At 37.4% G+C, this 12,062-nt stretch overlaps 1 protein-coding gene across 1 annotated transcript; it reads right to left on the reverse strand.

Moving 5' to 3' along the window:
- Positions 1-1,664: 1,664 nt before the first annotated feature.
- On the reverse strand, positions 1,665-2,375 carry LOC146004788 (protein GVQW3-like). The gene has a single exon (XM_083143811.1). It carries the CDS (start codon positions 2,373-2,375, stop codon positions 1,665-1,667), a length of 711 nt encoding a protein of 236 aa, XP_082999937.1.
- Positions 2,376-12,062: the final 9,687 nt, after the last annotated feature.

Consider the following 12,062-nt stretch of genomic DNA (forward strand, 5'->3'; position numbering starts at 1 on the left):
GTTAACCAGTAAAAAGTTGATTATAGCAAATAAAAGATTATATGTAAATATACATTTTTCTGTTTCTGATACTGTACATATGGAAATGTTTGTTGAGTGTGTTAATGAAACTATACAATTTCAGTGACTTTTCTTCCAGTGAAATATAACATTCTGGATGTACTCTATAATTGTAACTTAAAATATTTTTATAGTATTTGTAGCTGAATTTTGGCAAATTTATTTTAATGATAATTTACAAAATATCAGCTGCCATGTTTATTTACAGTATAATCAACACTTTTTACGGTTTAACATGATTAGTATTTTGTATATTTTTCTACACAAAATGATTGCTATTTTTGGCCAAAAAATTATTGAATTTTAAATCAAGAGAAATTTGTACAGTTTACGTATTACATTTTCTTTTGTATGAGCCTCACCCTATCAACATTCCATATATTTTGTTTTATTTCTTTTTCTTTCTTAGAGCCTAATAAACAGCAATAAATGATTACAAGATTAATGAACTTTCACGAAAAGTGATATCTGCAAAATTCTTATGTACATTATTCTATAAATTAATTATTCAAAGTAATTAAAATGGCGATTTACTTCAACCCGATTTAAATCAATGAATCTTTCTCGTACTTGACATCGTATTCTCCATACATTACGACCTGAGGAAATGAATGTAAACCCGAAAGTGAACTTTCACGAAATATACCACAGGTTTCTTCTCTTTTCTTATCTGCAGGGTGCAACTGCATCAAGCTACAAAAGGGATGCAATTAGAGAGAGTGAAGTTGAGACGCATGGCAACCCTTCATGCTTTCGGGGAGCGAAGATAGACGACTCACATTTCCTGTAGCTAATGTTCCTAATGGACAAGTGCGGAGAAGGATTGAAAGTGACGGCAATGGATTTTCTCTCCGACCCGCAAGAAACCGACGCTTCCATTTCTTCCAGAAACTTGACGCCATAATGCATCATTCTTCCACTGGAATTGTATGTTGAGAGAATTCTTCATTTCTTTCTCTTCCACGAATTTTAAACTTCTTTTATAACATCTTATTCCTCAAGTCGAGTGTTGCACTGCTTTTTGTTAGGTAAGGAATGATAAATTATTTTTGAAAGCAGAGAGAGAGAGATACGGCCTAGGTATTAGTACACGGTATCTCGGCTGGCCTTCTGAAAAAGATGAAAAAATATAGCTGTTGTTGACTTCCTGTATGGATTTGAAAATGTATGTCGGTTGTCAGACTATTCTTTGTTTTGGGCTCTGCCGAAATCATTATCATCGTCAACCATGTTATCATGGTACCCCACCTACACTAATTGCATGTTCTGCATTAATAACACTTTTAAACTTTACGAGGTGTGACACAAAAAAAACGAGACTGTTCCAAAAAAGTGAGTGTATTTACAGAATCAGTTCTCCGTGATATTATCACCTTCAAAGTAGTCCCCTTCAGCATTCGGTGCTGCCATTGCTGGTAACAACGAGGTTTGTGGAATGCCCTTCAGGAGATTCTCCGTTTTAGCCTGAACCTCTTGAACTGAGGTAAAATGGGTTCCCTTTAAGCAAGATTTAACTTTAGGAAATAAAAAAAGTCGCAGGGGGCCAAACCAGGTGAATAAGGTAGATGCCCCATCACAGTAATGTTTTTCCTGGTCAGAAACTGCTATACAGATAGGGCCGTGTGAGCGGGTGCATTGTCCTGGTGCAACAGCCATCCATCACTCCTCAACTGTGGCCTCTTTTTTCTAATGTTTTCACGAAGTCTCGTTAGTACTTCAATGTAATAGTGTTGATTAACAGTCTGACCATTGGGAACCCACTCAATCATTATAATTCCCTTAATGTCGAAGAAGACAATTAACATTGTCTTGAATTTTGATTTTGACGTGCGTGATTTTTTTCGTCTTGGAGATCCTGGAGACTTCCATTGCATCGACTGGCGCTTACTTTCAGGATTATAGGTATAAATCCATGTTTCATCGCAAGTTACAACAGATTCCAACAAATTTGGCTCGTTTGCAATGCGTTCTAACATGTCCAAACTCACGTTTTTACGGCACTGTTCTTGGTCATCGGACAGAATTTTTGGAACAACCTTCGCACAAATCTTTCTCGTGTGTAATTCCTCAGTTAAAATGAATTGAACAGATTCCCTATCCAAGTTCACCAACTCCGCCACTGCACGAACACTCAATCTTCGGTCCCCCCAGATCACATCACGAACTTTGGCAATGTTTTGGTCTGTAATTGCTGACCTTGGACGCCCAGCACGTTCATCATCTTCCACACTGTCCCTTCCCTCCGAAAACCGCTTATGCCATTCAAACACACGTGCACGAGACAAAGTTTCATCTCCATAAGCCTCGGTTAACATTTGAAATGGCTGATTTCTTCAGTTTCACAAGAAACTTGATGTTGACTTGCTGTTTGGTTTTTACATTCCGGCAGAATGCAGTTGCACATGTTCACTCACTGACGCAGTACTCCCAACTGGCGTGACCGGTTGAGTAAAAACTGGCCGCATGGATAGAGGAAGTGTGTGGGATGACGTCACCAAAACAGTTGTTGCCAATCCCACTCCTTTTTCAAGTTACACACTTAGTCTCGTTTTGTTTTGTGTCACTCCTCGTATATTATGGGTTCATCTGATTAAAATCATTCATTACACCAGGAGTTCACAAACGTTTTCCTTTCGCGGCGCCCTGAGTGTTACAAGATCATTCCGCGGCACCCAAGTCAGAATGTAGGCCTTTATTTTTAGAACACTGAACAGCCACTCTCCACTGGCATTTGATGCTAAAATACAAAAATTATCAGAGCAATGTCAAGATTTTGGAAAAGCAGTTAAATGTTTGATGTAAGAAGTTAGGTAAACGTTAGAAGCTCTCATATTATGAAATAAGTAAGTAAAAGTACCTGACGTGTTCTTTTATTTTGCTATTTTAATAGTTTATTGTCTATGTCACTTCTACCGAGTCTTATTTTTGAAGGACCCCTTGTCTATAGCCTAGGATAACGTAGTGGAAAATGAAAATTACACGTTTTCCTCATTCATTACAATAATAAAACATTAAAATGCTAATCAAGGAAAAATTTATTGTAATAAAAATAATCATTAAAATCGCAACGTTTCCACCCTCTAACAGGGTATTGGATTGGATTGGATTCATTTGGTGTTTTAAGTCCACTTTGTGCACAGAAAGGCTAATCGGGACTGGACCTACAGTTTAAAGTGGGATCCGAACAACTATGAGCCTCCACCGGGAACTAACAAGGTCTTGTTCAGACGGAAGATTCACAATAAATTCTTCTGTTTATTACAATAAATGTTGTTTTGGTCAGCATTTTAATGTTTTATTAACATGGAAACAAGGCTCAACAGTGTTACCATTTACCATAATGTGTGAAATATTTCTTTTTCAGCAAATTTACTGTTCACTAAAATGTTATGAGTGCAGCTTTTGTTAGAGAAATACAGGGTGTCCACAAATTATCTTTACAACTTCAGATCTAAATAACTAAATAATGAAACGAGGTATCTCAGTTATGTTGCCTTCATGTAAAAGATAAACTCTCAAAGTTTTGTTTACTGTTTTCGCAGGTACATTGAGTAAGTGTGGAAGATGTGAGGTCACATTTCCACAAAATGACTACTCCACAGGAAAAGGCACAGTGTGTTTCCTTTTCTAATAAATGATTGAATAGGCATTAACTGTCGAATTTGAGGGGGGTCTGAAAAGCCTCACAAGATTCGAGAAATCGACCGCCAAAGCCCAAAGGTTCAAGTGTGGTGTGGTCTTATGCACAATCAAATCATTGGCCCCTTTTTGATATCCTACGGGCAACAACGGGGCACACATAGAGATCCATTGAGGTGATAAAAAAAAACTTTGAGAGTTTCTCTTTTAAATGAAGGAAACAGATTTGAGATACCTTGCTCCATTATTTAGTTATTTAGATTTAAAGTTGTAAAGATAATTTGTGGACACCCTGTATATCACAAAATTAATATTTTGTATGACAACGGAGCTCCATTTCCATGCTTCTTGTTCAAATTATGTGTATATTTCTTACATCTGGAATTTCTGCTCGTGTATTTTCCATGGGAACCGAGTTTCTGTAGATAGCATAATCTCTTCAGTCCTCCATGAGCACGGATGGCTGGTTTTCTATGGCGTTTCTATTACATTGTTAAGCGTCCACTGATGTTGGGGAATTTGTAAAGTTCAGAACATCTGAAGTGGAACAGCTTGCAGAGACGTTGGGGGCTTGTTTCCATATTGGAGCATGCTGGAGTGAGCGCCAGGAAATAAGAGAGAAATGGATAGATGAACAGGCAGGGATAGAGACCTTCATTTCAGAGAATTCGAGAAAGTAAAACATATCAACCACTGCATATTATCTGCTTGGGAAAAAAAGGCAATTTTGAAGTCAATAGTTGAGTGACAAATATTATAATAACAACAAAAATGCGAGATTTGTCACCACCTTTTTCGTTAACACTATGTTTCATACAGAGTATATTTACAAGATGAAAGGTTTTTGCTCCACCCTCCTCCACCCCCTAACCGCGAAGAGCATGGTCTAAAATCAGGATAAAATATTCATTTGTAAGAAGAATATGAACTATATATACAGTAAAACCTCGTTAATCCGGACGAATGGGGGATAAGTTGACCGGTTTAACGAAAGTCCGGATTAACTGAAATAACTTAAAAGAACAGTAGAAAGTGCATTAAAACTCCGTTTATAGCAACAAAACACGTTTATTATAGTGTATTTAAAGTACATAGTCCTAAATACACTATACAGTACAGTACAAAGTCTGCGGGAAACAAAATTTTATTAGTGGTTGACTGCCTTTTCTTTGGGAAGCTCTCTTGTTGACTTCTAGCTACATTAAAACCTTACATTCTGCTTTTTTTTTTGCCTGCCTGTCCGGATTAAGCGAAGTCCGGCTTATCGGGGTCCAGATTAACGAGGTTTTACTGTACGGAGAGAGAGAGAGAGAGAGAGAGAGAGAGAGAGAGAGAGAGAGAGAGAGAGATGGTCTAGTTCAACCAGCTTCCAGATGTAATTTAGCAAGGGAGGAACTCCTCCTGCTCTAAACTTTAAATATTTATTAAAATTTACATGTTAAGGGTATTCGTGTTCTGCCCCCCCCAAAAAAAATTAAACTGTTAAATGAATGGATACCTTGGGTCAATTATTGCTGTGGTAGCCGCTATATGTAGCTCCATTCCAGCCTAACCTCCACATCGCCTCTGTACCTTCATGGTATCCCTGGCGGGGTAGAACCGGGATATTTTCCATCTGTTCAAGCGACTCAGGCGCCCACCCAGCAACCTATAAAGTGGGTACCTGGAGGAAACTCTGGGGGGGGGGGGGTAAAGGCGGCAAGGGGCGTGATGCTGATGTCATCATCCCCACCTTCGGTTGTGATCAAGAAAGTGTGGAGCCCTAACTCCATACCCCCTATACGCCTTAATGGCGTGGTGCAAAGCACAGGGAAGCACTTTACTTATATGTATATATAAGGGCGAGGAGGGCAGGTACCCCTAACTTTTCGCAACTCTTGCTCCAGCATTATGCTAAATCTTATCTACACAGGGAAATGTAATGTGTTTGCCCCCCTAGTTTTGCCACCTTGCCTCCTCGGCATTGGGACCCAATCGCCGCCACTATATATACATACATACGTATTTATAATAGATAAATAGGAAGAGCGAGAAGAATACGCAAACCGCTCTCCTGAAAGTGACCGACGATATTTTCCATGCAATGGACAAATCCCATATAACAATGTTAGTTTTACTTGCTACAATATTACAATATTAGCTACAATATTACAAATTCTCCCCAATAGCACTCAAATGGTTCGAGACGTATCTCCGTGGAAGGCAACAGCGTGTATTAACAAATAAACTGTCATCGCCTCTGCTAGTGGATGCTGGCGTCCCTCAGGGTTCAATCCTGGGTCCCTTGTTATTCACGTTAGCAGCTGCTGACTTGATTACGTCAGTGAAATATTGTAATGTGCACTGTTATGCCGATGACACGCAATTGTGTATATCGACAGATATATTTAATTTACAAAATGCGATTTCACTATTAAGTCAGGACTTGAGAAATATAAGCAAGTGTTGTGAATCAAATGGCTTAGTTCTAAATTTAAATAAATCTACATTTACTATTATCGGAAACAATAATCTTGTGAAACAAATAAATCTCAGCGAATGCAAAATATTAATTGAAACTCAGAACACAACATTCTCACAAACAATACGAAATTTGGGTTTGACCATGGATCAAAATTAGACTGGTCTGAACATGTACTGAAACAGTGTGCTAAAGGATATTTAGTGCTAAAGAGCCTTTACACGCTTGTTGACTTTATTTCACTCAAAATTAAATTAAATTTGGTCCAATCTTTAATATATCCTCTTTTCGATTATTGCGATGTTGTATACGGGCCAAGAATCACAAAAAGGCTCTCAGGAAAAATTCATAAAGTCCAAAATGCATGCATGAGGTATGTCTGCACATTTAAAAATCACGAACACGTTCTCCCTGTGCTTAATCAGCACAAAATCCTCAACATGGCAAGACGGAGAGAACTGCACATGACCTGCGTTACTTGCAATGTTATAAATAAAAACATCCCGGACTATCTGAGTGTAAAGCTTAAAGCCAGGAGTGAAACGCAATCTTACTCCACCAGAAGCGCCGCTAATCTCCATATACCTTGCTGCAGAACTTCTGTTTCGCAATCTTCATTCAGTTACATGGCGCCTAAAATCTGGAATGCCCTCCTGAATGAAATAAATCAACTAAACTACAAACACTTTCGAAGGGAAGTATATGATTCACTGATTGATGATCAGAAGCAAAGTAAGACCTCATATGATTGAAAACTGTTTCCTGTGAATTATTGAAAAAAAACTGGACCGAAACCAAGTAATAATACATGTATATTATTATATTTTAATTTATTGGCACACACGCACTGTATATATTTTGTCATCTGTTTTCTTTTTGTGATTTTCTTTGTGAAGTAGTAGTTTTTTTATAGTTTCTTTTATGTTATTTTACTTATGTAGTGTCTTATAATCTTCATGTATAGTAATTGTACCTAGGTACTCTGCTACATCTTTCTTTGTCGGGTTAGGTGGTAGATCAGCATTTGATGAACCTCGCCCAAGAATAAAGACCATTGAAATTGAAATTGAAATGTGTTAATTCAGCATCTAGTAAATTTGGATGTATGAAATCAAGTAGAACGCCTAAAATTACTACTTAATTTTATTAAAGAATTACAAATCGCTTTCAGCTGTTGCTTTGAGTTATCCTGGAGCAGAAATTCATGTTACCATTTCCCAATTCTTTAAGATTAAAGGTATGATAAAAATGTACATATAAAATATATATATATATATATATATATATATAAATGTGTGTTTGTTCCGGCATAACTCTCGAACGCCTGGAGCAATTTTCACCAAACTTGGTACACATATCAATTACAATTTGGAAAGAAGTACAGTGGGGTAAGAAACCCCTGGCCCCCTACTGGTGGGGGTGGGAATGGGTGCCATGTAAAAATAATCGAAAAGCTGATTGGTGGCATTACCCTGAGAAGAAGGCAACCAAATATACTGAACAGTACAGCGGGTTAGCCTACCTACAAGGCAACTTTATGCCAGAAAGTGACGAGGAAAATATATTTTACACTATAGTTAGAATTCATCATTTTCCTGTCTGATAGTAGATTGGGAGAAATAAATACCCGGGCAACGCCGGGTAATCAGCTAGTGCTAATATAGACTTAGTTTTATCCTTAGGTCCTCTCGGTTTACAAGGTACAAATAGCGGAACAAAATGTTTATTCTTAGAGTTTTAAACACGAAAACAAGGATTACTTTTCAATGTATGTGTTCTTTTCATTTGAGGCTTGACAGAACAAAGTTCTCTCTTTATTAGTCTGCAAGCTGTGACCCATACAGCAAGATGGGTTTCTATTTATATATTGTTTGTCATTTTACAATGTTTTTCTACATGCATCGTGACGATAAGCATTAATGATGAATTTATGAAATAGGACGTCAGAATATATGGTTCTTGACCTACCCAAAATTCTATCTATGGCCCTCAAACTTTGCATCACGTTACGAAAACAATTCAGCCAGGGATTTTGGGTAGGGGGGCGCGCGTTTGAAGTGGTTATATTCTCTCACTCAAACAAATATCACCAGGTAAGTGATAAATGGGGAAAATGAAAGTCACTATTATGAAAATCCATACCCCCTTAGAGATTTTATTAGTTTTGAAGAGAGACGCATTGGTACTTAAAGAATGATATCAAGAAAAAAGATTGGACAATATATTGAGTTATTTTACAATGTACAAATACGTTAAAACCTGTTGAGAGAATCTGAGAGGCCATAAAAATGGAGCAATGAATTGACTCAAGGGCAAACACTACTAACCATAATGTTACCATCCTATGACTACAGACAGAAGTTAATGGAAGACTAATAAAACTTAAAACTTCAAAAGATTCCTTGCAATATATAAAATTTATAAGCTGTAAAGGAAGCTTTAACAACGCAAGGAAAATTATTCTCCACTGACTTTTAGACACAAAGCAAAATCGAACTATTCATAGAACTTAGGCACTTACAATTACAATATCAGACAAAAACAATAACTTTCACTTTCACATGCACCCAGTTATAACGGGTGTCCCACTCGAAAGGGAATCCTGAATTTGTTTTATAAAAAATGAAATGAAGAGTAAAGGAAACGAAATTTGAACATGATTTACCTGTATTTGTGGGAGAAGAAATTACATCACAAAAGGTGTTGGAAATGACCTCCACCAACTTGTAAACACAGTTGAACACGACGTTGCAAGTTTGTGAATGTAGCTGTCAGAATCTCGGATGTCACTGCATGGATTTCACGGCGGATGTTTTCCCGTAGCTCATCGAGGGTGCGTGGTTTGTTCTTGAAGACATTTCCTTTAAGGTTACCCAATAGGAAAAAGTCAGGTGCGGTCAAATCCGGTGACCTTGAGGGTCACAATCCTTTGGAAACAACTCTGTTAGGGAAAAACGATTCCACCTCAGCCATGCTCACTCCCGAGGTTTCTGACGTTGCACCGTCTTGTTGGTACGTACCATCCGAGTCGCTGAACCTGCCTGTTCACCCACTTCTTCAGTCTTTACGACGTACAGTGTTGTCAACTTTCTCATGTACTAAACTGCAATTTGTCGAAATTTGATACCATTCGGTGAAATACTTACCCAATGACGTGACAATTTATGGGTTCCCTTTCGAGTGGGACTACAATTTGTTACCAAATAATTAAAAATATTGATAAATCCAATGTATTTAAAAGTAAAGTGGAAAACAATCTGTTGAAATATTCTTTATATTCAATTAAAGAATTAATTACTTTATATACTAGTACATTGGACTACAATATACAATATTGGAATTATGTATTAATAGTGCACTATAGAATGAAAACCACAAGCTAAAATTGTTCTTATATGCTTTTATATTAGTTTTATATCATATCATTGTTATAATATTTTCAAGAACATAAGAGTTTAGATTATGTAGCGATATACAGGTGTATTGTGTGTGTGTGTAGTTTGTACGAATACACCAAATGTATTTTCTGTGACAGTAATATCTCAATAAACTAACGTTTCCACAAACGTCATTTTTAATAACAGAACAGGAAATGTAATGAGCTTTGTGCAGATCGACCGACGGACTATCAAAAAAGGAAACTTAGTGAGGTCATTTGTTGTCTAGCTGTATAACGACTCTCTGGGATATACTTACCTTCCTCGTTATTTTGTTTACTTTTGGAAAAGTCGAGATGTATGGAATTAAAACAATACCATTAAAAGAAGATACTCCAGGAAGCACTAGTATCTCATATGCTCTTTACACAGCAATACATCCCGGCATCCTTTGAGCCAGGCCTCATCCCCATCTGTGTTACAGACATCTTCTGAAGCAGTTAATTAAGGGTGAAGCAAGCATGGTAGCTCGTAAATGGCGACTGAGGGAGAATACAACTTGAAGGGTCGCTGTAAAACATGACAGCTGAAAACTAATGTGCAGTCAGACAACGGACGAGAGATCCCTCACAAAGTCTAGCTAAAATATCTAGATTTTTTAAAATTGGGTCTCTTCTCAAATCCAAGACGTAGGCCACGAATGAAGATGAAAAGCATTTGCATAATATTGATTTATTTATTGAAATTTTCAGTACAGCATAAGCCATTTTAAACCGAAACCCGTGCCGTATGAGAAACTTACTTATTTGAGGGGGGCTCTGATAGGCCCACCAAGTGCATTTTGCCTCCTATTTACATTACATGTATGTTTCTATGAACAAAAGTAGTACATAAATATTAGGAACACCCTATGGAGCAATGTTATTTATTTTCAATTCTTTTTATAAAAGTTTTCACAATTGAAAAGTAAAAAAATAGAGGTGGTGAGCCAAACAGGCTCCCTCTGCGGGAAAAGGAGCGCCCAAATTTAAATTATTTATATCATTTTTGCTGTTGGTTTGTTATGAGGCGGATTAATTGATTATATAATACATTTAAATAATATGCTATATAGATGTATTGAAGAAACTTTGAATACATACACAATTTAGTGTTAACGTGTTGCATATGTATTTTCTTATTTTTACGTCGCTCCATGTTGCATACGTGTAAAACGCATGTTGTACAGTGCTGTGCAAATTAATGTGGATAAAGAGAGAAAAATCATTTTTTCACAGTTCTTTACTCCTTATTGGAGATGTACATAACATACACTTACACTAGTATGAAATATGTCCTCCTTTGGCTACTATTAGCTGCTTGAGGAAGTTTGGCATTGATTCAATCAAATTTGAACACACAACTTTGATATCACTGTCATGAAACCACACGTGGATCACATTGGTAATGACCATTTGTTTCGTTGAACAGTCCATTTTTGCAACACGTTTCTTCACAATACCCCATAAGTTTTCAATGGGGTTAATATCTGGTGAATTCCCTGGCCAATCTAGAATCGTTAAATTGTTGTCAGAAGCAAATTTACGTACAGATGTTGATGTGTGGCAAGGAGCAAGGTCATGCTGGAAAATTTCTTGCCGTCGTTAGTAGATTTTGACCGAGTGTGAGAATTCTGCGCCTCAGTATCTCAATTCATCATTCCATTCACTGGTACAAGGCCTCCAGGTCCACTGCAAGTAAAGAATCCACAAAACATTTGCTTGGGGGTGGGGTGTTTGACTGTCTGAATGCAATGTTCAGATCGTAAAGATTCACCTGGACTTCGTCGCACAACAGAAGATTTGTAGCCATGCACTTCAAAGTGAGACTCATCTGAGAATATTACCTTCCTCCAATCAGCTACTGTCTATTTCTGGTATTTCCTAGCCCATTTTGGGTGTTTTGTCTTAATTTTAGCGGTCAACAATTGCTTTTTAACCGGTTTCCTGGATTTTTTCAAACTTCAAGCAAGCGACGTCGAACAGTTGATGCATCAATACTGATCCCAGTAGAAAGCAAATCACGTTGCAGGTCCATATTTGTCTTGTATGGGTGAATGTTACTGTTTCTTAGCAGTAACGTGTCAGTTCTAGGTGTTGTTTTGCGTTTTCTACCATACTTTCCTTTTCGTCTTGGAGAAAAACTACCAGTTGCCTTGTAGTTTCTAATAATTTTTGACACCGCTGATTTCCCAACACCAGCCACTTCAGCGATTTGTCGCACAGTCATGGATGTGTTCTCACTCAATGTAATAATTGTAGAACGTTTTCTGGGTGTTATACCCATACTGAAAACACGTAGGAACACGGAGCATAACAAATGCGTGTTTACTACAGCCAAGCACTCACAGAAGTCTGTTGGTTAACAATTGGCAATGAAACAACAAAAATGCTTCAAACCTTGCAATTGTTGTAAACATTATCAAGTACGCATCAAAACGTTAGCTGATACTACTAGTATAAGTGTATGTTACGTATTTATTCGAT

The sequence above is a fragment of the Lepisma saccharinum genome, chromosome 22, assembly GCF_977018435.1.
Source record: "Lepisma saccharinum chromosome 22, izLepSacc3.1, whole genome shotgun sequence".
Classification (NCBI taxonomy): Eukaryota; Metazoa; Arthropoda; class Insecta; order Zygentoma; family Lepismatidae; genus Lepisma; species Lepisma saccharinum.